The 26,237-nt window shown below is 37.1% G+C and overlaps 3 protein-coding genes and 1 long non-coding RNA gene across 4 annotated transcripts; all 4 read left to right on the top strand.

Moving 5' to 3' along the window:
* Positions 1-1,887: 1,887 nt before the first annotated feature.
* LOC140045582 (uncharacterized) lies at positions 1,888-2,647 on the top strand. Its single transcript, XR_011844600.1, has 3 exons — positions 1,888-1,922; positions 2,054-2,113; positions 2,593-2,647. It is a non-coding gene; the product is annotated as an uncharacterized lncRNA (long non-coding RNA).
* A 225-nt stretch (positions 2,648-2,872) lies between these two features.
* On the top strand, positions 2,873-4,899 carry LOC140043593 (uncharacterized). Its single transcript, XM_072088116.1, has 6 exons — positions 2,873-2,938; positions 3,177-3,245; positions 3,422-3,496; positions 3,587-3,658; positions 4,526-4,597; positions 4,824-4,899. The coding sequence occupies exons 1-6, from the start codon at positions 2,907-2,909 to the stop codon at positions 4,897-4,899; spliced, it is 396 nt and encodes a 131-aa protein (XP_071944217.1). The 5' UTR covers positions 2,873-2,906.
* Positions 4,778-10,632, top strand: LOC140043417 (uncharacterized). The gene is made up of 9 exons (XM_072087925.1): positions 4,778-4,895; positions 5,018-5,083; positions 5,597-5,737; positions 6,112-6,180; positions 6,460-6,537; positions 6,677-6,799; positions 7,021-7,208; positions 7,776-9,620; positions 9,864-10,632. Exons 2-9 carry the CDS (start codon positions 5,034-5,036, stop codon positions 9,953-9,955), a joined length of 2,586 nt encoding a protein of 861 aa, XP_071944026.1. The 5' UTR covers positions 4,778-4,895; positions 5,018-5,033; the 3' UTR covers positions 9,956-10,632.
* A 199-nt stretch (positions 10,633-10,831) lies between these two features.
* LOC140044617 (squamous cell carcinoma antigen recognized by T-cells 3-like) lies at positions 10,832-26,099 on the top strand. The gene is made up of 21 exons (XM_072089203.1): positions 10,832-11,017; positions 11,996-12,122; positions 12,419-12,523; positions 12,906-13,090; positions 13,343-13,448; positions 13,987-14,111; positions 14,561-14,716; positions 14,977-15,262; positions 15,673-15,846; positions 15,990-16,048; positions 16,439-16,551; positions 16,832-17,021; positions 17,367-17,681; positions 18,178-18,343; positions 18,600-18,721; positions 19,143-19,226; positions 19,510-19,626; positions 19,945-20,034; positions 20,199-20,282; positions 24,986-25,134; positions 25,476-26,099. Exons 1-21 carry the CDS (start codon positions 10,913-10,915, stop codon positions 25,672-25,674), a joined length of 3,057 nt encoding a protein of 1,018 aa, XP_071945304.1. The 5' UTR covers positions 10,832-10,912; the 3' UTR covers positions 25,675-26,099.
* Positions 26,100-26,237: the final 138 nt, after the last annotated feature.

Raw genomic sequence — 26,237 nt, 5'->3', positions numbered from 1 at the left:
TGGTTTCACTATACCCACAGATTATATAGCTTTGCTATAACCAACTGCATAATTGTTATATTTCAGAAATTTATCTAATAATGATTTGACAACAATTCCAGAAGATGCACTGCTCAGCCTGGAACATCTTACTGATCTGTAAGTCTATCTAAATTAAAGTACTATAATTAAGTATAATACAATTGAAATACTTTTAAAAATACAATTATTATTTAATTATAATGTTGCAATGTAGTTTATACATCTATACAACGGCGCTGTAAGCAACTGGATTCGTCAACACTAAGCATACAGTAATTTCTATTCCTACAGATACCTTGACAATAATTTTCTGAGTAAATTGCCAAAGCTACCAAAATCAATCCAGTTGGTGTAAGTATATAAACTACAAGGTATAGTATGTTGTTTTTATTGATATTAATGTCACTTTTCGGACAAAGGTAAAACAGACCTTCACGACGAAATAGAAGGTGCCTAACACGAGAAAGGTTTTCCATGTTTTGCGGGGAAATAAAATAAAATAATACTTTCAGTAGGCCCCGTATTAGATATGCTTTGGCGTCACTATAAAAATATCGATAGTGTTAGTAAACTTAAACTTTATATCTCTCTTGTCCGACCTATTTTTTACTTTTTATCAACAATTTACAATTCCATTTTGATCTCCCAATCAAATCGTATCGAACGGGTTCAATTCAAATTTATTTACTTTATTAACCACAACAATCCAGGTCCTTTAATTCATCTTTCTCCGCTTCATACTCGGAGAAGCTTTTTCGATTTGGTATTTTTTTTTAAATGCTTCAACTCTCTTTTTAAATGAAATATTTTGTCATTTTTTTTTCTCAAAATTAATCGACCAACCTCTCGCAACGTAACCAAAAATGGTTTCAATCAAAGATTATCCAAGCTTTTTAATTCAATTTCTATTAAAGATAAGACTATCGATATTTGTTTGGACAAAATTTAAGTCTAAAGTTCTTAAATCGATTTAAGTTTTTCATTTTGTATGTTTCATGTTCTGTATTTTAATGTGCTTTTAATTCTATATTTATATCTAAAGAGTTTTAAGGCATCCTGTAATTGGCGATTTTTCGCTGTTAGATGTGGTTGAAATAAAATAAAATAAATAAATAAAATACAATTTAATTATAGGTACATTTATAGTAAAACTGAAACTGTGATGTTGGTTTATCAGGATATTAAAGCAACATAAATGTTCTTCTGGCACCAGCAATCTTAGTTTAGGCCTATCGGTTTAAAGAAATATCACAAGAGACTTAAATAATGTGTGCATCTGCTTCTTTAGAGCATCCGAAAATGGACAGAAATGTGTAGGCCGGATGTTAATTCATATTACTACAAAATACCTCATGTATTTCAATAAGATTGTTTTTATGATTGCAAATGTTCATCTGGTTTGTAATCACAAATGAATTTATAACATTCCACTAGTTTGATTAAAAGAATTAAGAGCTACAGTTGTATTAAATAAAGTCGTTCTTTATAGCTAAAGCTCTGTCTACACTATCATACTAGTTAGACAAAAAAGTGTACCCAAATATGGTTGTTGTATGCTCAAATATGGTAGTGATATGACATCATCATGTCCATTTTTGGGCACATAAAATTTTTTTTGCCACATAAAGTTTGATTGTGTAGACAGAGCTTTAGTAGCCACTCTGGAAGCAATATTTTGTGTGAGTGGTGAAGTATCGGTGCGATATACGTACGTAACGTAACTGATTCCACTATCTGTAACGTTTTGCGTATATCCATGGTTTTACTACCCACAGATTATATAGCTTTGCTATAACCAACCAAACAACTGCTTAATTTTTATATTTCAGAAACTTATCTAATAATAATTTGACAACAATTCCAGAAGATGCACTGCTCAACCTGGAACATCTTACTCGACTGTAAGTCTATCTAAATTTAAGTACTTTAATTTAATTCTAATGTTGTAATGTAGTTTATACATCTATACAACGCCGCTATCAGCAGCTGGTATTCGTCAACACTAAGCATGCAATAATTTTTTTTTCTACAGATACCTTGACAATAATTTTCTGAGTAAATTGCCAAAGCTACCAAAACCAATCCAGTTGGTGTAAGTATATAAACTACAAGGTATAACATGTTGTTTTTATTTGATATTAATACCACTTTTCGGACAGAGGTAAACAAGTACACGACCTTCACGACGAAATAGAAGGTGCCTGTGAAGGTTTTGCGGAGAAATAAAATGATTTGAGTAGGCCTACGTATAGTTATTAATTTAATTATTGGTACATTTATAGTGTAGGCCTACTGAAACTGTGCTGTTTGTTTATCCGGATATTAAAGCAGCATAAATTTTCTCCTGGTGCCAAAACTGTGTGTGTTCATGGTTTTAAAGAACTACTGTATTATCACAAGAGACTTCAATAATGTTACACAGATTACAGTATTATGAATGTAGTAATGATGCAGGTGTTTGTCTTTAAGTTCAGTTTGATTATAAGAAAGTTTAGGGTTCAAGTTCAGTAACAAAGCTCTGTAGTTTAATACCAGTATTTCTTATTATTAATCAATTCTATTATTTTTTAGAAGCGCTACAAACAACAAGTTTACCGAAATAGACTACGTTTTCCAGAATCTAACATTTCTTTCTGTAATGTAAGATAAAACCTTTACCGACATTCTCATAATTAATATAATAACCAATATCGACATCATTCTCACTCAATGCCATCATATTCACCAAACCAAGGAGTTATCGAATATAAGAACTTGTCAAAACCGAACTATGCACAAACTAATTTTGTAACTTATACACTCGTCAAAATTTGCAACTTTCTCTAATAGATTTATTTTTATTTAGAAATTTTGAAAACAATAACATCAGAAAACTCAAGGAAGATATGTTTAAAGGATCAGGACTGTTACGTGCCATGTAAGTTGGCCTATTTAAACTCTTATTAGTTGACCAATGACAAGAGACAGTTCGAATAATCCATCGCTTGTGATTGGTCAAGTCCTCTTTAGTGTGACCCAAGTACCATCTGTACCGATCTTTCCTCAATATAGTAATATGTGGTGAATGCTGGCCACACGAAATAAAAAAAAATATACGACAGACTACAATTCCATAAACGACACTTTATATTATGTTTTTCTTTTGTTCTATTTAGTAATTTTAATTCGAACCCGATAGAAGAAATTGAACACGGTTCATTTAGAGGGGTACATATAAATACTCTGTAAGTATAAATTAAATTAAACTTGAGTAACAAGAAAATGTGTGTATCAACTTTGTACACTAGAATGAAATCACACTGTAAAACTGAGCCAGAATATACTGTTTTACAATAATCTCTTCCGAAACCTTTAAAGTACAGTACTTTAATATGCTTCTTTTTCATTCTTTTTCTTTTAGGAGATTATCGCACAACTGTTTAGAGACTTTGCTGACGGATGCTTTCACGTTGAATCAAATTGCCTCACTATACATGTTAGTAAAGTGTAAATGATCAACAATTAATGTTTGTCCTTTATCAACATACATTAATATTGATGAATATTTTACATTATTATTATTCAGTTTTTTAGATCATGGGCAATTAAATAGTTTACCATACAGAGCATTTGACAACTGTCCAGTCGACACATCAATGTAAGTTTTAGACGAACTTGAAAATGCACAGGGCGAAAGAGGGCGCGCTATTTATTATTTCGGTCCATTTAAACATGCAGATAACTCGAGATTTCATTTAAACATTTTTTGCGTTATTTCTATATCGATTTTCATGAAAATTGATAGGCATAATCTATTGATATATCTATTAACAAATCAGGAGAAAAAGTTGACAATTGTGAGCGTTATTGTGCAAACAAACGTAGTAATATTAAGCGAAAAATGGGCATACGTGTTTTAATATTATTAACTAGAGGGTACTCCGAGAGTACAAACCTCCGCCTACTGTAAAATTCCCCTACATAAAATGTCCCCGAAAAATATTTATATTTTGTTAACATTTTTTTTTTTAGTTCTATGTGTAAATAGGCTAACTGCACACTACAAGGTTGTGGATGAGCGTTTGGTGTAATGGTTATGTATCCAGCCTCTCACAGTTGAGATCGCTGGTTCAAGTCCCGCTGAGGTTTTTTTTTTAATTATTATTTTTTTATTTCTTTTTTTTTTGTGGACCTTGATCCTTGACCCTGACCGTTCAATTTAACCACAAGTATATGATGAGTCATTGATCATTGTGGCTAAGTTTGGTGAGAATCGGATAAAATCTCTGGTCTCTAGGCAGTAAAATAGTTTTATGTAGGGGAATTTTACAGTAGGCGGAGGTTTGTACTCTCGGAGTACCCTCTAGTTTTATTTTCTATTAATAATTATTTAATTAAAAGCTGGTATAAAGATATTTACAAACTACGCTACGGTAATTTTTTTCTGATCGTTGTGGGGTAAGACTTTTAGCCCACACTAGGTGGTTGAGTTAAATTTCAAAATATTACATCCTGATTTCCATAGCTTCATGGATGACTGTAAATTGACAAGAATCGATAAAGGCGTTTTTGATGGATGCAGTACTATCGGCACCTTGTGAGTAGATTTCATGGACTTTGTTTTCTAGCAAGTTTTATTAATATCAAAATGAAGAGCTTCGTTAATTATTTTCTCACTATTAGAGTGAATATTTATTCCAAAAGTTTCAATAAGCAATATCGGCGGAAGTCGGCGGCAATGTTTATAATAATAGAACGCATACACCAAGTCTATATAATGATATGCATTGTATCTTAATATAATATCATATTTATTTTGTTAGATCATTGCAAAATAACCAGATTTCATATATTGACGATGAAGCATTTGACAGTGTATGCATTATACATGGATTGTGAGTAATATCGTATAGTCTCCTCCTCTCCCCTCTATATGCGGTTTTCTGATTCATACAACCAACATCCTCCTCTAAAATAGGCCGTATTTAAAGTAGAATTTACATCTTTACAATTTCAGGTTTCTGACCAACAATATGCTTACCGAAATTTCACCAGCCGTTAGCATGTGTACAATTACACAATTGTAAGTTCGGTTCTATATTTAATTTTTCGATTATATTATTAAGGTATGGTCTGGTTATGCCCTAGAAGATTTGAAGCACACACGTGACTGAAATGGCAGTTTGAACATGTGTCTGTTAAATCCGAAAATGACATTGTGGTAGGCCTGTAAAAACAAGGCCAACAGCCATAAGTTGCGTGCTAAAACGCATAGTGATACCGGACCGACAGACAGACAGATCGACAGACCGACCGACTGACATAGTGAACTATAGAGTGGGGAGACCAGGGTCAACCTAAGTGAACTTAATCACTGTAGCTGAGCCGGTTGGCCCAACCCCAAATTCAGTTTACACATAAAAGACAAAATACAGTTAAAGCGAATCAAAATGAATGTGAACTTTTCTAATGAAGGCTGAAGTGCGATTGCCGCCATATTTTAAATATAAGCTTTACTTGAAGATTGAGTTCCTGTAATACTTATACTTCACTTAAGTTCACGATTTCTAAAAGATGTTGATAATTTTTCTTGAAGAATGCTCAATTTCAACAGCATTGAAACACTGGGAACAGGCAAAATTGGTACCAATGCAACCGAAGAAGTCATGTTGTCTCAAAACAATATTTCAAGCATTGGAAAGGCGAATTTCAAGGGAATGACAAAGCTGAAAGTCTTGTAAGTATTAATACTGTATTAATGCCTAGTAGCTTATCAACCTTTACATGCCTCGACTAACTATTTAGTAACACTGTAAAGGCCAACCGAGATAGCGTCGTACGACGAGGCCCGCCGAAACGTCTTGACTCGTCAGTGCTGTCTGAGTTGAATCTCGACGAGACGAGTCGTCTTGAGATGGCGTCGGGCGTATTTTTTAGGTCGTCGTCGTAGCCTACGATGCTGTCTGAGTTGGCCTTAATCTAACCGGAACTCAACTCTCCCATCCTCTTTAACTCATGGAGGTGCGATCGCCGTAATAGTCGTATGAAGCGTACGGTATATAACGAACGGGTTATATATTAATTGAACGTTTCTGTTATTTTTTTTTTCAGAATGATAGCCCATAATAACATCAGTAGTATTGATGACTATGCGTTTGATGACTCCAACCTGTCTGCAATGTAAATAAGCATTATGTTAACAAATGGAAGGTTACAATTTAAATCGGAACTCCCAAAAAGAGACTCGAATTGTAACTTAAATTTAATATCATAGAGCGTTTTAGGTTATAGGCCTAAGTGACAAAAAGGCTTTTGATGCATGCAGAGAGAATGAAAGGGGTGTGGGTAGGTCTGACCCAAGGCAAGGCCGTCTTCGTTACGATCCAAAGTAAATACGTTGAAATGTTTCAATTACGTGAATAATTTATTGATTTATTAACATTATCATTCATATTTTAGATATCTTTACGGCAATCAATTAAGTAATATTTCGCAATTTGCTTTCAAGATGACAGAAGAAAAACAACAAGCATATCTGTAAGTTAAATGATATTGATTGTCTGTCCCTCTTGTTATATTATAATATGTAGCCTAGCATACAAGTATCAAATGGAAATGTATCTTTTCTTGTTACACTGTTATGGATTGGTTTAATGCAATAATTCATGTACAATAGGTATATACACGACAACCCAATATATACAATTGATGAGGACAGTTTTGCAAGTTTTACAATAGTTTACCTATCTTGTGAACAGCTACACAAGTTGCCAAATTCGGTTGGCCAGAATGTTATAGCGTAAGTTCTGTCTGAAGCACATTATATCTTTATCTAAATTAAATTATTAGTTTTACCGAAGCCATCCACTGACCGACAGTAGTCAAGGGAAGAAAAAACACATCTGTGAATTAACATGACGTAGGCCTACTTTGGTCGCCGCAAATCGAATGCTCCATTAATGGCCTCCTTTAACTTGTTCGTATGTGCTCATCAATTTTGGATGTGAAATTTATTTCTAGGACCTGTGCATATGATGGAATCAATATTACACTAGAGGGACTCTCCAACGCTAAACATGAAAAACAATCGATAATATATATCAGCGGCATTGAATGTCCCGGCGATGATCAAACAGAGTGTACGTTCTGCCAAAGGGGCACGTTTGGAAATAAAGATGAACATGCCGTGTGTCTGAAATGCCCACCAGGTACGCAACATTTCGTAAAGCTTGGTTCCCATTTGGACGTAAAGTAAGGACGTAAGCCGTAACGTAAGCGAATTGACCATCACAAACGAAAGTTCATATAATCCATCGCTTTGATTGGTCAATTCGCATGGATTGCGTCCTTGAGTTACGTCCTAGCGGGAACCAAGCTTTAAGCGTGGTTCCCACTAGAACGTAACGCAAAGACGTAAACGCAACGTAAGCGTTTTAACCAATGACAAGCGAAGTTATAGACAGTTAGCAATCACAAGCGAATAAGCCATCGCTTGTGATTGGTCAATTCACTTGCGTTGCGTTTACGTCCTTGCGTTACGTTCTAGTGGGAACCAAGCTTTAGTCTAACCATGAAACTTATTCCTCCACAGTCTAACAATAGTATTGACTCCAAAAGCTTGGTTCCCACTAGGATGCAACGCAAGGACGTACACGCAACGCAGAGGCAATGTTGGTTGTCTTTTCTCAACTCGTCCTTGCGTTGCGTCTCTAGTGGGAAACAAGTTTTACGCACGTATAATCATATATATATATATATATTTATCTACGTTTTAGGCGGATACTATCAAGATATGCTTGGCTTTGTAAAAACAGGAAATTACACAACTGACTGCAAACGATGTCCAAATGGAACATTTTCTACAGAAGCCGGGGCATCGTCAATGAGTAATTGCTTAGCTTGTCCTCTGGGTACTCAAACCGACTCTTGCGCTGGCCTAAACGCTTGCGACTGCAGTTCGATGTTCCATCGATTTGAAAGATTTGGGGAATGTATTCCGTGTCCTTCAGAAGGAGTAGATTGTTCTGGTGGATATCAACAACTACAGAATGGATACTGGTGGAGTTGGAACTTCACCAACAGCATTTTTTATGGTAACCATTCTGGAAGTCCTGCTGCTGAGTATGATGAGTTTATAAATGGGCTAAACAACAGCACATTCGATGTATCCTATCCAGAAGAGCTTAAGAACGTCAAATACAACGGCTCCATTCCATCTGTGCACAGATGTCCCCGTCCTAAAAGCTGCATATCTAACGGGACATTGGCCGCGTGTGCTGAAGGCTACGAAGACTGGCTATGTGTCGTGTGCAAAAAAGGTTATTACACATTATTTTACGAATGTCACAAGTGTCCTCATTCTACCATCCTTCTTTTGATGTTCAGTGTCATCACACTACTCGTTGTTTTGATTGGAGCATTAACTTTCAAATATCAAACTATGTTGCGTCAAAAATATGATAAACTGAATATAAAATCTGTAAGTATGTACGTTAAAATTGCCATTAATTATTATCAAATTATTGGAATTTTGTCAGTCAGAAGAAACGATTTATCTAAAACAATAGGCGGGAATTTATTCATCTATTTGGATATTGTAGGCTACATAAATCTGCTCAGCCCAAGATGTATTTTTTACGGATTCGCCTGGAATGCATACAAGCAAGCAGTGCTATCAATATGTGTTCCTGTTGTTATTATACTCTTTGGATGCGTCGCTGTGATTATCGTCACCATAAAACGAAAACGAAATGTTGATTTTCCAGTTACCAATGGTTTGGTGTGCTTTGTCGTGTTGCTACTTCTCTACTTTACCTATGCAAACACATGTTCGGGAATCATGGCTATAGGACCGTGGGCGTATCGTACGTTTAACGTGACGCACGACGGAAGTTGCACGCGGACGATGTTGAAAATGGATTATTCCATTATCATATCCAATGACACAGGCACAAATGCCTACCTAATACTTTGTTATTTTTCTTTTCTGTACGTGATTGGTTTTCCGGTTTCGATCGGGTGCATTCTATATTATGTTCGCCGACGTCGCCGACCTCCTCCTTTTGGTAGATATCATAGTTATCAACAGCTACTGAGCACAGACTGTTCCAATATTGGTGGAGAGAACAATGAAGAACATGCATTTAATAACGATGCCATTGTGCAAGATATCTTAAACTCTATCGATTATGAGCAGACAGAGCAGCAAAATCAACAGCATGATCAGAAACAGCGATGTCAATGGCCGCAGCAGCACCAAAAGCAAGAACACCATCTGTCGTTCTTTTACGTCGAGTACACTCCGCGCTGTTGGTTCTGGGAAGTTCTTGAGATATTTACAAAAGCAGCTCTAGCGCTGATTGTCAATTACGAAAACTATTCAGACATTGATATAGCGTACTCTGTACTGGTGATCGTTTGCCTCATTCTTCTCCATATCCACTTTAGACCAATCAAGAACAAATTTGCACAACGATTTCAGATCACTACATTGGTCTATGTCGTTCTAAACTTGTCGGTGAAATCAATTTTGAGTAGGGAAGGCATTGGCAGAACCAGCGAAACCGTGACCTCTGGCGTGTTGACCTGTATCAATGCTTCTGTCGTTGTTATTGCCGTCGGTGAGTATTGCATTCTTTTCTCTTTATTGTAAAAAAATACAGATATCAACAGAGGGCGTGCTATTTAACATTTCGGCCCATATTGAAGATAGAGATAACTCGAGATTTTAATAAGCTTTTGTGACGTCACCAATATATCTATTTCAATCAATAGGTAAGGTATGTTATATAGCTATGTGCAAAATATTCAGGACAACTTTGTTTAAGACGTAATTTATAACAATAAATTCTCTCTATTTTCAGTGGTGTTCGTCCAAACGTTTTTCGGAGGTTTAATTCGAAAGAAATTTGCTTCAGTCATCATTTCATGCTTTTGCGATCCAAAACAAGCATGAAACATCTACGCCGCTTTTGGTTTTAGTTTTTATGAGCTCACTTTATGTAATATACGTTTCAATCGAGGAGTCCAGTTGAAATATCTATTATTAAAAAATGAGAGAGATAATAATTATTGAAAGAGTTATGTGTAACTCTAATTAATGTGTAAATGATAGATATATAAGAATTAGTAACATTTTGTATGAGTAACTTTAATTATAATTTACAATACTGAAACCTTTAGATGAAATGTTTAATACATTCATACTTCAGAAATTTGACACAATTATGCAAGACCCATCACACCCATTACATTCAGACATCATTATAAGTAGATCAGGAAGGGTTAGACTGACACAGAAAAAAATAACCACAAACCGTTTCAGAGTTTCACCAATGTACATAGCATGCAATTTATTTAACAAAAACTTTTCAAGATAGTCACTTGTATCATTTGTATTTATTTATATAGTTATCACATCGTATTATTTATTCTACTCAGGTACAAAACATATATCGAAATTGTTAAAAATTTTTACAATAAAGTTATCTTGTATCTTGTATCAAACGGCAGCAGAATGAGTCGAGGAATCGATCACATTACCAATCAGTTTGTAAGAGAGGGAGGTAGGCATAACTTATGTGTTTGCTTGTATCATACCGGAATGTATTTATACTTTTATTGAAATAAAACTATGGTAAGTTATAATGTACTACGTTTGACATTTTAATGTTCCAACTCCAAAGAAAAAGTAAACTAAAACTTTCCTATTTAGTTGGAGTTTGAACTCAAAACAAACACACAAACTAACTTTTATCCAATCAGAATTCGGCTCAATAAATATTTTATAGAGCGACCTCAACATTTACGTACGATCGACGATCTCCGTAAAATGGCCGATTATCACATTGGTTTTGAGTGAAAATATCCATTCGAATTTTTACCGCGAAATTAAGTATTTTAAACGCGTATAATGGACACCGATAAAATGGAATGTGAAGCTGAAACTAACGAAGACTCTGATTCAAGTTTAGACGATGAAGACAACGAATTGCAGGAGCAAGAATTGACCAACAAGGTAGGCTTCTTTCTGCTAGGCTAGGCCAAGGCGGCGGCGATAAGTATAGCTTCACAGATAACAGGCCGGTCGATGGGGTTACATCAGTGAGTGGTTTTAGGCCTAGGCCTACGCACTGGCTATTGAATGATACTTTCATATTGTGACGTATAATAGTTTAGGAGACGGCATAGGCCAGAGGGATCGGCCAGAGCCATGTGAAAATTATTATTTAATAAACGCATTATACAGCAGTTGAAATATTTGTTTTGAAAGTCAACCCACCCCCTCCGCAGTGAGTAAGTAAGTAAAGTGTTAAGACGTATTCTCTATATATATACACAATACAATATATTTAGGCCTGACATGAAATATAATCCGATAAGAAAATGAAACTAAATTGTAACTAATAAAGCTGCCTATTTATTAATATGCACTTGTCAATTGTATGACCCCCTGGGAGAGGTGCGTCATTTGTCCGATGTGCGTCATACCTTATGAATACCATGACGCACATAAAAAATGTGACCTACCTTTAAGTGACCAAGACGCATTTTTTTTTTGACGCACTATGACCATGTTTTTTTATGATATTTTTAGTGGTAAAGTGACGGACATTGACACACCATCATTCATTAATGTGACGTACCTTTAGGCTTTAATCTAGGTTTTTTGACACACCCCTGCGTCAGTAATTATTTGTAAACTAAATGACGCACCCATGACGCACCTCTCCCGGGGGTTGTATAGTGGGTCATACAATTGACAAGTGTATTATTATCACATTTTAATGTTTTTTAATATATTGTTGTATTGTACAGTCAGTAGGCCTAATTACTTTTGTTTTAATTTTATTATGTAGGCCTAGCCTATATCTGTTTTGCATTTGTTCCTTTCACTTGTAAATTTTGATGCAATTTAGTTCTTGACTGCAATATATCAAGATGTTTTTATATATATACCAGAATAATGAAATTATTGTTTTTTTTTTAATTTCAGGTCACAGAAAGCCCTTATGAATACGAAAATCATGTGAAACTGATAAAATTCTTAAAAGAATCTGGGGAATTGGAAAAACTAAGAGATGCACGGAATGCAATGGCCCAGATATTTCCTCTCACTGAAGGTATTTTATTAGATCTATACTATTGACTTTGATATGCCTATAATACTACTAGCATTCTCCCGACCGTATTTAAAGTATTATTTACATGCAAAAGTATTTATATTTAAGATCTTTTGTGTATTCACTTGCTATAAGGTCAAAGGTGAACTGTGCTGATTTTAGAACCTCTTTTTGCTGTGCAACTGGCATGATCCTGACCTCCAACAGAAACTAGTATCTATTTAGCCTATAGATCATTGCGCTTCTTCATGCAGGGTATTTTGTCATATGATTAACAATTTATTTATTTGCCATAGAGTTGTGGTTGGAATGGGTGCAAGATGAGATTAAGTTAGCCTCAACAGAACATGAAAAGAAAGCAGTGCTTGAGCTGCTTGACAGAGCTGTTTCTGATTACCTTTGTAAGGACCTTATTTCAGATTATAGTCACCATAAATACATTATATACCATTTGCTATTACAGTAGTTTGTGTTCATAAATTTGTATATGTTTTCATTTCCATTCTCCCTTTATACGCATACAGTAAGAGGGTTGACTTTGACTGGTAGCATATGAACTACATTATAACTGGGATAATAGTGGCAGATCCCGGATTTTGAAATATTTGGGAGGCCTAAAATTGGAAAAAAAATGAACCAATGTTCTATATTTTTTTTACAAATTTATAATAAAATCAGTTATGAAAATTAAATTGCCAGTTATGTTTACCACAAGATAAAAATGAAATTAATAAATGAAAATAATTAATACTGTATATTATAATTGATACATTTTTTTTATAGCTGTTAGTCTTTGGCTAGAGTACTGTCAGTTCACCATTGGTGGCATTGGAACAGAAGCGGGTCTCGCTAAAGCACGGGATACATATGAAAGGGCGGTCTCTGTTGCTGGTCTTCATGTTACTCGTGGTTCACTGATATGGGATTCTTACCGTGTTTTTGAAAATGCCATACTGCAGAGTTTGCAGGTTTGTGCTTGGATCATAGAGATAGTATTAAACTACAAGAGTGGCAATTGATTGGTGCAGCTATATTCTTCATAGTGAGCTATGATTGTGTAGGGAGTTGACACTCTAGTACAGTAGTTTAATAGTATCTCTTTGGTTCAGATTAAAGAATAAGATATAATGATAACGTAAGGTTTCCAATTAAAGACCTCTTAAGTTTTCAGTATTTGTACAATTTCTATAAGCACTAACTAAGGCTGATATTAATTACAGCCCCAGATTGGAGCTGTTCAAACAAGTGAAGAACAGACGAAATTAGAGGAACAAGAAAAGCGAATTGAAAGCCTCTTTAAAAGACAGCTTTCTACACCTCTTCTTAGTAAGTAGAAAAGAGATTATTTAGTGAGATAATCAAAATCTGGCTCATGTGCACTTTAAAGAACCTAGTATATCTTTCGAGATGATTAGGGGTTACCCCGGTGTCACACAGCCACTGTCACACACAGACACTTATCATAAACTCATCAAGAGGACCCCTTGATTTTAAGCATACACTGTTTGGGATCACCCTCTATAAATAAGGTGAAATAAATAAATAAAAAATAATTTCTTTTAATTTCATAGGGTATTCACACAATAGTCAAGTGCTATTTGTTAGCAGTTGAACTGCTGTTAGTCTGTAGTTTGAAAAATGCTCTTCTGTGGGGAAAAGTGGGCGTTTCTGTTTAACCCCTAAACATCCCCTAGCTATAAGCTTGTGGTAACATGATAGCATACTACAATAGTTTTCTTCAAAATGCAATACTGTGTTTATGAATTACTTATTTAAAATCTTAAATCTCTTATTTTTGCTAACCAAAACTCACATTGTCATGTTTTGTAGTTATTTGATAATTTTTCTTTATTTTTTTCTACAGCCATGGAAGAAACCTATCTTGAATTTCAGGAGTTTTTGACCGATGGAGTTCCTAAAGAAATCACGGATGATTACAACAAAGCTTTGTGTCAGCTTAAAGCTTATCATAAATATGAAATAGCTCTTGTAAGTGGTTCAATTTGAAGTGATTTCTAGAATTTGTTTAAAAAAACTAATATTATACAAATATAAATACACATTTTTATGAGTGTAATGGTACAAATAATGGCATGAGGTGAATGATGAACGGTTATATTTCAAGGAGACGAAGCTCTGTCTACACTATCAAACTTGTATGACAAAAAAAAAAAGGTGATGTGCCTAGATATGGTAGTGATATGACATCATCATGTGCATATATGGATATATATATCAACTTTTTTTTTGTCACACAAAGTTTGATAGTGTAGGCAGAGATTTAGAACAGTTGCACTCACAAAGACTGGTGCAGTAAAACAGTACAAAAAACATATTAAACCACTCAACAGTATAAACATATAGAAATATGTACAGTATAAAATTAAGTGTGTATCTTGTGGAAGTCACTTCTCACTGTCTCCTCTGTGTTTTAATAGAATAAAGCCGAAGCTCCTAGGCTAGCAGAGTATGAAAATTACATCAGAGCACTCCAGTCTAAGGGTGACATTAAAAGGCTACAATGTATATATGAACGAGCGCTGGTTGAAAACTGCCTGAATGCTTCTCTATGGCAGGCCTACACTAAAGCTATGGTAAGTTTCATTGAATCAATTTTAATTAACCTTGGATCATTTTGTTACTACTGGGCATACATACATCTAAATTCATCTCTGATTTTGTGCAAAATATCTTCCTTTCAACAATGCAACTGCAACTCGTGCTTTCTAAACCCATATGAACCTCAGATAAATCCTGGATCTGTCACAGGATTTGAACTAAAAACCCTCGGATTGATAAGCAAGCATGTAAACGACCAAGCCATAGTACCAATATATTTTTATTTTACTCTTAGGATGAGGATTATAGAGTGAATCACGCAAAAGAATTAAAAGACGATGAAAATGTGTTCTATCGGTACCATCAACCTCTGGGAGGAAAAGAAGAGATGATGACAGATGTTGAAAGTCTCCAAAAACCAGAAAGAGATGTTGTGAATAAAGAAAAGAACCAAAATGATTGTCAAAGCCTTCTAAACATTCATAAAAGAGCTGTTAGAAATTGTCCTTGGTCTGCAGAGCTTTGGATTGGGTATATGCGTGCAATGGAGAGATTAAAACAGCCACATACAGACATATTAGGTAAAAGCTATATTATAATTGATATTTCAGATGTCTATATATCTATTTTTCACTGTATTCAGAAGGAAAGTGTATGTACATTGGAGTGGAGTTGTGGCTTGGTGGTTATGATGCTTGGCTACCAATCCAAGGGTTCAAGTCCTGTCATGCCATGTCAGGATTTTTTCTAATGACAAATTACAACTCCACTCCTAAAGACTTGTAATAAGACTTTGTTTTATATAGAGCATCTTGTGTATATGTTTGTCTTGTGAACAGGATTTCCACCCTTAAGAAGGATAGTGAATGAATTCGCTTATGGTTATCCTTGGCAATTTGCCTAAATATATAGAAACAAAACATTAATTTAACCCTTATCTTATCGGATTCTTTTTAAGAACACAATTTTGTATACATCCCTTGTTCCACAGGTGTTTGCGAAGAAGCTATACTAGCTGGCTTCTCCGGTTCTAACGAGTACTTAGACTTTTGGACAGCGTGGCTAAATTATCTTAAAAGACGAATTGAATGGAAATCTACTGCAACTGTTGCTCTGCAAGAATTCCGTGACACAGTTCAGAGAGCAATTGATTTTATGAATCAATGTGAGTATTTTTATTTTTGAGGAAAAATTAAAACATAAAATATAGAAAAATAAAGATTTTTTATTTTCTTTCATTATGTATAATGTAATTAATGTAACATAATAACATAATATAATGTAACATATTTTTCATTGCATATACAGACTTTGGAGGCCAGGGAGACAGTTTGTATACTCTACAAAAATACTGGGCTAAAGTTGAGGTAAATAATATGTTCCTAAATTTGGTTTAAAGAAAGACAAAAGTTTTATTCAATGAAGGTTTAAAGATGTATTGTCCCCCAAAAACATGAAAAATGAAGATGAATAAAATCAGACTTTAAATAGGACAGTTTTAATAAAGTTATTCACTTCTGTAAAAAAAAGACCAAAACAAATGGTTATTTCACTTAAGACAATTGAGGTATTTTTTGCTTTAAATACATTTTTTTCAGGTAAATCTTTTTTTTTTTCAGATCAAAGTTTTAGGTCAAAGTGAATAACTAATACGCAACATGAAAATGGCATATTAAAAAAAAAATGTTTAAAACAAATTTTTTAGGTTGACAATGTATCTTTAAACAAATTATTTTAATGGTTGTTTTTCATCTCAGATGCATTACAATAATAACCTTGACTTTGGGCGAGAACAATGGAACACCATTCTAACTGAAACTGAAAATGGATATAAGGCCCAATACTGGTTGGAGTATTACCAATTAGAACTGTAAGTATTGTCTTTCGAAAAAGTACAATTCACTTATGATTGATTTCTGAAACAGAACAGTGGCGTAACGCATGTGGAAAAAGCCTGTGGTTTAGCACTCCCAAGGGGCCCTCCAACGCTGGGTAGTTGCATTGGACTCTGGGGCCCTTAAGCTCTGGGGCCCCTTAAGCTCTGGGGCCCCTGGGTTTAGCCAGTGAGCGCTCATAGCCATACACCACTGAACAGAAGACATGCTCAGATCAAAATTATAATGTCAAATTATGCTAATTATTATCAATAGAAAATATGGTGACTTAGATACATGCCGCGAAGTGCTCTTACAAGCTGTTGACATGGAAACAGACACGCCTCAACAAATCTGTGAAACTCTACTCAACTTTGAGCGCGAGTATGGCTCGCTCAACTCGTTTGAAGAATCTAACAGTAAGGTTCAGGTTATACTAGAAGCTGAGGAAAAACACAAGCTAAAGGTATTTATCAAGCGTTTTTGTAAATAAGATTTTCTTTTACCTTTCTTATCCGTTTTATATTGCCACTAGAGTCCAATTTACACAGACGAGTGGTAACGTTAAGCGGAAAATGTGTAGTGTCCCACATAAATAGTCTGTATCTGTACTGAACATGTTTCTTCTTAACTGCCCATTCGCTCCGTGTTTTGTGTAAATGGTTGTAATAAATAACATAGATTCTACATTTTTGTTTTCCACTTACCACTCATCTATGTAAATTGGCCTTTAATCATTATTGTTGAAATAATGACTTGGAATGCAGAGATATTGTAGAAAAACTTGTGAAAAATGTTGCTTTTTGTTTAGGCTGCAAAGAGGGCAGAAAAGAAAATGGCTAAAAGCGGTGGTGGTAAATTCTGGAAGAATAAGAACAAGGAAGATGACGAGAGAATTGGACAAACGGACTATAAGCGTAGGGGGAAAGAAGATTACAAGCACAAGGAGAGGTCAGGTGATAAAAGGGACCAATCAAAATGGAAGAAACCAGACAATAGAGGCGAAGGTAGAAAAGAATTTCATAATAAAGATATTGAGAAAAGGAAGAAGCAAGAAAAGAAGAAACAACCAGAAAAAAAAAATGGAAAAGCAGAGGAAACTAAGAGAGAACCAATGAAACGGAAGGTAAGAGTAAAGCTCTGTCTACACTGTCAATAAATGTGTGATGTACCCAAATATGGTAGTGATATGCCCAAATATGATAGTGATATGACATCATCATGTCCAAATATGGGCACATCACATAAACTTTGATAGTGTAGACAGAGCTTAAAGAATAGGCAAAAGTATGTGTGATGGACAGAATCCCAATAACCTTTACTCCTTTCAGCCTGTTTCAATATTTGGCCATCTTGTTCTGCATAATAAACATACACAAGCTGGGTCTGAAACTCATATCTATTATCTTATAGGCAAAATATGTATAAGTTATCTAAAGCTCTGTCTATACTATCAAACTAGTTTGACAAAAAAATGTGTGATGTGCCCAAATATGGTAGTGATATGCTTAAATATGGTAGTGATGTGACATCATCATGTCCATATATGGGCACATCACATTTTTTTTGTCACATAAAGTGTGATAGTGTAGATAGTTAACAAGGTGTTTGTTTGTTGACAGGCTGACACAGAATCAGAAGTGTCGGCTAAACACGCCAAAGTGGATGATGATGGGTTCATTGTACCAACGTTTCCAGTTTCTGCATCCCTCAAATCACCTTCCAAAGCAGCACAAAAGCCACAAGTTGCTTCCCAAGAAACCGAAGAGGCTATATCAGGAAATAAAGGTAAGTAATAGTTCTATTCAGCTTTATTTAACCCCAGAGGCTCAAGTCATAGTACAGTAGTTCCTCCCTGGACCATGCACATACAAAAAATATAATGTTTTAATATATTTGTATAGCATGTTCCACAAAAAATGTTTCAATGCGTTTTAGTGAAGTGGAGTTGTTTGTCTTCACCCAGGAGAATTAGTGTTTACTGGCATAGTATAATAATAAAGAATAATAAATTATATTCTTTTTTTTTCATTACAAATAAAAGATTCTGAAATGGAAGAAGTTGTCCAAAAAGATACAATAAGTTACCGTGACGACTTGACAGTGTTTGTGAAAAATCTAAGTTATAACATATCTGAAGAAAAGATACGAAATGCGTTTGATATGGTAAGTTTTGATTTTATTAAAAATCCATCAATACAATTATAATGCTACATTGTGTATACAATAATAATATTAGCAGTATTATTAGTACTATAATTATTAAACATAGTGTCCCCTTGAAGAATATTTTTTTTCCAATTTTTGTTGTTGTATATGCCATTTTGATGTTCCATAATAGTTATTCACTTTGACAAAAAAATTGGATTAAAAACAAAATTTATTTACCTGTAAAAAACTGTAATTTAAAACAAAAAATAGTCAAATTGGCTGCCAGCCAATGGGTTTTTGGTTAAATTTAACCGTTTGTTTTGTCTTTTTATAAGTGAAGCACTATTTTACAAAATGGCCTATTCAAATCTGATTTTATTAATCTTCATTTGTCATGTTTTTGGGGGAAAATTCATCTGTAACATTTTTTCAACAGTGTGGTGAAATTACTGAGATTAGGATGAAAGTGGAAAATAAAAGCAAGTTCCGTGGTTACTGCTATGTTGAATTCAAAGATAAGGTACTGTATTATATTATTAAGTTTTTATATGGGGTGTGCTTATATTTATGAGATATATCCTATTACCAATATCCTATTACAAATAGAAATACGTTTATTCATAAAATCACAACAAAGATAATTATATGTACAATGTTTCAAGAAAAGAAAATGATAATGATGATTTTAATTACTAGACTAAATTAGGTGCATTAAAATAAAGCATTTAGTTTAATATGACCAGATATATTTTGTATATCAAGGCAGCTATGTTTGAAACTAAAATATAAAGTTTTTCTTTTAGGAATCGGTAGAGAAAGCCTTAAAACGTGATCGCTATGAAATCGATGGACGACCGATTTACGTTGATCCTAGCGTAGACAAATCAAAAGGAGATCAAAAAACGACAAAACAATTCAAGGTAAATGGATTACTACCTTCTTTAAAAAAAAAACAAATGTTTAGGTAACATGCCTGCCCTAACCTAGTGCCAGGGTTTTAACTCACAACTGTCTCTACTCCACGCCATAAAGCTTCAAATGAGACTTAAGCTCTGTCTACACTATCAAACTAGTTTGACAAAAAAAAGTGTGATGTGCCCAAATATGGTCATATATATGCACATCACATATTTTTGTCACATAAAGTGTGCTAGTGTAGACAAAGCTTTAGTTTATAATTGTTGGATGTGTATGAAATATGATTACATTATTTTTGCTTATTTTTATTTTGACATTAGTATGATACAAGTCTTGACAAAAAGAAGTTGTTTGTTTCTGGATTACCACGATCGACGACCAAAGAAGATCTTGAGGAGATGTTTTCAAAGGTAAGAACCCAAGCGGCTTTGGCACTTGTCAACCTTCCACTAACATCACATGCTGGTTTGAACTGTGGATGATGTTATAATAGTAGATCTGTATTACCAGTATTGTCCATTATATGTGATGGAGTATGAATTACATTATGATTTAAGGTATATTTCTCTTCCAGTATGGCGTTGTAAAAGATGTCCGAGTAGTGACATACAGAAGTGGTGTACCAAAAGGTCTGGCATTCATAGAGTATGAAAAAGAGGTAAAGAATTGAGTATACAGAGTAGGGGATCGTATACAGAGTAGGGGATCGTATACAGAGTAAGGGATCGTATACAGAGTAGGGGATCGTATACAGAGTAGGGGATCGTCTACAGAGTAGGGGATCGTATACAGAGTAAGGGATCGTATACAGAGTAGGGGATCGTATACAGAGTAAGGGATCGTATACAGAGTAAGGGATCGTATACAGAGTAAGGGATCGTATACAGAGTAGGGGATCGTATACAGAGTAGGGGATCGTATACAGAGTAGGGGATCGTATACAGAGTAGGGGATCGTATACAGAGTAGGGGATCGTATACAGAGTAGGGGATCGTATACAGAGTAAGGGATCGTATACAGAGTAGGGGATCGTATACAGAGTAGGGGATCGTATACAGAGTAGGGGATCGTATACAGAGTAAGGGATCGTCTACAGAGTAGGGGATCGTCTACAGAGTAGGGGATCGTCTACAGAGTAGGGGATCGTATACAGAGTAAGGGATCGTATACAGAGTAGGGGATCGTATACAGAGTAGGGGATCGTATACAGAGTAGGGGATCGTATACAGAGTAAGGGATCGTCTACAGAGTAGGGGATCGTCTACAGAGTAGGGGATCGTATACAGAGTAGGGGATCGTATACAGAGTAAGGGATCGTATACAGAGTAAGGGATCGTATACAGAGTAGGGGATCGTATACAGAGTAGGGGATCGTATACAGAGTAGGGGATCGTATACAGAGTAGGGGATCGTATACAGAGTAGGGGATCGTATACAGAGTAGGGGATCGTATACAGAGTAGGGGATCGTATACAGAGTAAGGGATCGTATACAGAGTAAGGGATCGTATACAGAGTAGGGGATCGTATACAGAGTAGGGGATCGTATACAGAGTAAGGGATCGTCTACAGAGTAGGGGATCGTCTACAGAGTAGGGGATCGTATACAGAGTAAGGGATCGTATACAGAGTAGGGGATCGTATACAGAGTAGGGGATCGTATACAGAGTAGGGGATCGTATACAGAGTAAGGGATCGTCTACAGAGTAGGGGATCGTCTACAGAGTAGGGGATCGTCTACAGAGTAGGGGATCGTATACAGAGTAAGGGATCGTATACAGAGTAGGGGATCGTATACAGAGTAGGGGATCGTATACAGAGTAGGGGATCGTATACAGAGTAGGGGATCGTCTACAGAGTAGGGGATCGTCTACAGAGTAGGGGATCGTATACAGAGTAGGGGATCGTCTACAGAGTAGGGGATCGTCTACAGAGTAGGGGATCGTCTACAGAGTAGGGGATCGTCTACAGAGTAGGGGATCGTCTACAGAGTAGGGGATCGTCTACAGAGTAGGGGATCGTCTACAGAGTAGGGGATCGTCTACAGAGTAGGGGATCGTCTACAGAGTAGGGGATCGTCTACAGAGTAGGGGATCGTCTACAGAGTAGGGGATCGTATACAGAGTAGGGGATCGTATACAGAGTAGGGGATCGTATACAGAGTAGGGGATCGTATACAGAGTAGGGGATCGTATACAGAGTAGGGGATCGTATACAGAGTAGGGGATCGTATACAGAGTAGGGGATCGTATACAGAGTAGGGGATCGTATACAGAGTAGGGGATCGTATACAGAGTAGGGGATCGTCTACAGAGTAGGGGATCGTATACAGAGTAGGGGATCGTCTACAGAGTAGGGGATCGTATACAGAGTAGGGGATCGTCTACAGAGTAGGGGATCGTCTACAGAGTAGGGGATCGTCTACAGAGTAGGGGATCGTCTACAGAGTAGGGGATCGTCTACAGAGTAGGGGATCGTATACAGAGTAGGGGATCGTATACAGAGTAGGGGATCGTATACAGAGTAGGGGATCGTATACAGAGTAGGGGATCGTATACAGAGTAGGGGATCGTATACAGAGTAGGGGATCGTATACAGAGTAGGGGATCGTATACAGAGTAGGGGATCGTATACAGAGTAGGGGATCGTATACAGAGTAGGGGATCGTATACAGAGTAGGGGATCGTATACAGAGTAGGGGATCGTATACAGAGTAGGGGATCGTATACAGAGTAGGGGATCGTATACAGAGTAGGGGATCGTATACAGAGTAGGGGATCGTATACAGAGTAGGGGATCGTATACAGAGTAGGGGATCGTCTACAGAGTAGGGGATCGTATACAGAGTAGGGGATCGTATACAGAGTAGGGGATCGTCTACAGAGTAGGGGATCGTCTACAGAGTAGGGGATCGTCTACAGAGTAGGGGATCGTCTACAGAGTAGGGGATCGTCTACAGAGTAGGGGATCGTCTACAGAGTAGGGGATCGTATACAGAGTAGGGGATCGTCTACAGAGTAGGGGATCGTCTACAGAGTAGGGGATCGTCTACAGAGTAGGGGATCGTCTACAGAGTAGGGGATCGTCTACAGAGTAGGGGATCGTCTACAGAGTAGGGGATCGTCTACAGAGTAGGGGATCGTCTACAGAGTAGGGGATCGTCTACAGAGTAGGGGATCGTATACAGAGTAGGGGATCGTATACAGAGTAGGGGATCGTATACAGAGTAGGGGATCGTATACAGAGTAGGGGATCGTATACAGAGTAGGGGATCGTCTACAGAGTAGGGGATCGTATACAGAGTAGGGGATCGTCTACAGAGTAGGGGATCGTCTACAGAGTAGGGGATCGTCTACAGAGTAGGGGATCGTCTACAGAGTAGGGGATCGTCTACAGAGTAGGGGATCGTCTACAGAGTAGGGGATCGTATACAGAGTAGGGGATCGTCTACAGAGTAGGGGATCGTCTACAGAGTAGGGGATCGTCTACAGAGTAGGGGATCGTCTACAGAGTAGGGGATCGTCTACAGAGTAGGGGATCGTCTACAGAGTAGGGGATCGTCTACAGAGTAGGGGATCGTCTACAGAGTAGGGGATCGTCTACAGAGTAGGGGATCGTCTACAGAGTAGGGGATCGTCTACAGAGTAGGGGATCGTCTACAGAGTAGGGGATCGTCTACAGAGTAGGGGATCGTCTACAGAGTAGGGGATCGTCTACAGAGTAGGGGATCGTCTACAGAGTAGGGGATCGTCTACAGAGTAGGGGATCGTCTACAGAGTAGGGGATCGTCTACAGAGTAGGGGATCGTCTACAGAGTAGGGGATCGTCTACAGAGTAGGGGATCGTCTACAGAGTAGGGGATCGTCTACAGAGTAGGGGATCGTCTACAGAGTAGGGGATCGTCTACAGAGTAGGGGATCGTCTACAGAGTAGGGGATCGTCTACAGAGTAGGGGATCGTCTACAGAGTAGGGGATCGTCTACAGAGTAGGGGATCGTCTACAGAGTAGGGGATCGTCTACAGAGTAGGGGATCGTCTACAGAGTAGGGGATCGTATACAGAGTAGGGGATCGTCTACAGAGTAGGGGATCGTCTACAGAGTAGGGGATCGTATACAGAGTAGGGGATCGTATACAGAGTAGGGGATCGTATACAGAGTAGGGGATCGTATACAGAGTAGGGGATCGTCTACAGAGTAGGGGATCGTATACAGAGTAGGGGATCGTCTACAGAGTAGGGGATCGTCTACAGAGTAGGGGATCGTCTACAGAGTAGGGGATCGTCTACAGAGTAGGGGATCGTCTACAGAGTAGGGGATCGTCTACAGAGTAGGGGATCGTCTACAGAGTAGGGGATCGTCTACAGAGTAGGGGATCGTCTACAGAGTAGGGGATCGTCTACAGAGTAGGGGATCGTATACAGAGTAGGGGATCGTATACAGAGTAGGGGATCGTATACAGAGTAGGGGATCGTATACAGAGTAGGGGATCGTCTACAGAGTAGGGGATCGTCTACAGAGTAGGGGATCGTCTACAGAGTAGGGGATCGTCTACAGAGTAGGGGATCGTCTACAGAGTAGGGGATCGTCTACAGAGTAGGGGATCGTCTACAGAGTAGGGGATCGTCTACAGAGTAGGGGATCGTCTACAGAGTAGGGGATCGTCTACAGAGTAGGGGATCGTCTACAGAGTAGGGGATCGTCTACAGAGTAGGGGATCGTCTACAGAGTAGGGGATCGTCTACAGAGTAGGGGATCGTCTACAGAGTAGGGGATCGTCTACAGAGTAGGGGATCGTCTACAGAGTAGGGGATCGTATACAGAGTAGGGGATCGTCTACAGAGTAGGGGATCGTATACAGAGTAGGGGATCGTATACAGAGTAGGGGATCGTATACAGAGTAGGGGATCGTCTACAGAGTAGGGGATCGTCTACAGAGTAGGGGATCGTCTACAGAGTAGGGGATCGTCTACAGAGTAGGGGATCGTCTACAGAGTAGGGGATCGTCTACAGAGTAGGGGATCGTATACAGAGTAGGGGATCGTATACAGAGTAGGGGATCGTATACAGAGTAGGGGATCGTATACAGAGTAGGGGATTGTCTCCCTGTGTGCTGATCTGGTAGGCTCTGCAGTGCTGGCTGCCGTTTGTTCTGTGGAGGGCCTAATCTACTACCCTACCTATTCAAGGGACGCCTCTATTAAGGAGACACTTTCCAGTGAAATGATCCTAACTTTTGGTGTCCTCTGAATAGGTCTCCTCTAAATATGAGATGTACCATATTTAACAATTTCCTCTCCCCACTACACATACACCTTTTCTTCAGTTTTTCCTCATCATATAATTTAACATTTTCATTTCCAGAGCGAGGCATCAAGTGCCGTATTAGGAGCTGACGGTACTGTTATTGGCGAGCACACTGTTTCAGTTGCCATTAGTAACCCACCGACACGGAAACCACAAGCAGGTACAGCTAAGGAGTCTGCTGCACCTCCAGTATCTCTTGGAGCCAAGTATGTAGCGTTTTTACTCTTACTCTATATCAGAAAAGGCTCTATTCCTGATACAAATATTCCAAAGAATTGCTCATCCCTAATATTAGGGAGCTTGGCGTTGTTGGGGCTAGTATCTACAGCTCTATCTACACTATCAAACATCATGTGACAAATAAATGTGATGTGGCCATATATGGACATGATGATGTCATATAACTACAATATTTGGGCACACTCGTAGTGTAAACTTATTTGTGAACGTCCTCTATTTTAATTCTGAATATAATATGCATCCAATTTTTTATTTAGCTCACATGTTCATCTTTAAGATATTTATTATTTACTTTTATTTTCTACAGAGGTATCTCGGGGCCACGAGGAAAAAGCAGAACACAGATTGCACTTGTTCCGAGAGCTGTAAAGCGCCCTCAACCTAACAATCCTAAACCGATTGATAAATCTGAAACCATAGAAACAGATGCAACAGAAAAAGCCAATGCATTGGCAAAGCCAAAATTAACAAATGCTGATTTTGCAAAAATGTTATTAAAAAAGTAGTGAACAAAAAATAAATTGTCAATGGATTTTTTAATTTTTTTAAAAGAAATAAATTATTTTAAGCATTTTATACGATTTTAAACTATGAGAAAGTTTTAAAAAGTTGTTTACTATACGAACAAGCAACTGTCCATTAGTTGAACTTAAATATGTGCAGAATTTTAGGAGTGTTCATGACATAATTATAAATCTTTCATTGTATAGCACCTTATTAGACTGTTACTGACTATGCCATGTACTGACCTTCGATAAAGGTGGACAGTGAGCATCGGTAAATTGGTTAAAATGCTGAAAACGCTTTGCCATTAAAATGAAAGGCAAATATAGTTACCAGAGTAAGTTTAGTAAACTATACTTTGTCGGTATAAGCCTGCATTTTTTTTAATGGTGAAACTATCGCTGTTGTATAAAGTTTTAGAACTCATTATATGTCAAAATAAACATTCGCTGAGTCTATATCGAAATGCGTATTGTTTAATTTGTTATTGTAGCTATCAAAAAGTAGATCATAATTCCATTTTAACTGTCAAAGGCATGTGCCTGCGTCTCACTTCCCCCTGATT

The sequence above is a fragment of the Antedon mediterranea genome, chromosome 3 (genome assembly GCF_964355755.1).
Source record: "Antedon mediterranea chromosome 3, ecAntMedi1.1, whole genome shotgun sequence".
In the NCBI taxonomy this organism is placed as follows: Eukaryota; Metazoa; Echinodermata; class Crinoidea; order Comatulida; family Antedonidae; genus Antedon; species Antedon mediterranea.
Note: the sequence above shows the minus strand (reverse complement) of the source record. Positions and strands in the feature narration are given on the sequence as shown.

What these genes read in the sequence shown, in the direction of transcription:
- LOC140043593 (XM_072088116.1), top strand. Translation starts at nt 2,907, where the DNA reads ATGTTTAAAGGATCAGGACTGTTACGTGCCAT. An exon ending in TCAGGACTGTTACGTGCCAT is followed by an intron (nt 2,939 to 3,176) that starts GTAAGTTGGCCT and finishes TGTTCTATTTAG; the next exon opens with TAATTTTAATTCGAACCCGA. An exon ending in TGTCCAGTCGACACATCAAT is followed by an intron (nt 3,659 to 4,525) that starts GTAAGTTTTAGA and finishes TGATTTCCATAG; the next exon opens with CTTCATGGATGACTGTAAAT.
- LOC140043417 (XM_072087925.1), top strand. Translation starts at nt 5,034, where the DNA reads ATGCTTACCGAAATTTCACCAGCCGTTAGCATGTGTACAATTACACAA. An exon ending in ATGACAAAGCTGAAAGTCTT is followed by an intron (nt 5,738 to 6,111) that starts GTAAGTATTAAT and finishes TTTTTTTTTCAG; the next exon opens with AATGATAGCCCATAATAACA. An exon ending in GAAAAACAACAAGCATATCT is followed by an intron (nt 6,538 to 6,676) that starts GTAAGTTAAATG and finishes CATGTACAATAG; the next exon opens with GTATATACACGACAACCCAA.
- LOC140044617 (XM_072089203.1), top strand. Translation starts at nt 10,913, where the DNA reads ATGGACACCGATAAAATGGAATGTGAAGCTGAAACTAACGAAGACTCT. An exon ending in AGGCCTACACTAAAGCTATG is followed by an intron (nt 14,717 to 14,976) that starts GTAAGTTTCATT and finishes TTTTACTCTTAG; the next exon opens with GATGAGGATTATAGAGTGAA. An exon ending in AGGAAAAACACAAGCTAAAG is followed by an intron (nt 17,022 to 17,366) that starts GTATTTATCAAG and finishes CTTTTTGTTTAG; the next exon opens with GCTGCAAAGAGGGCAGAAAA.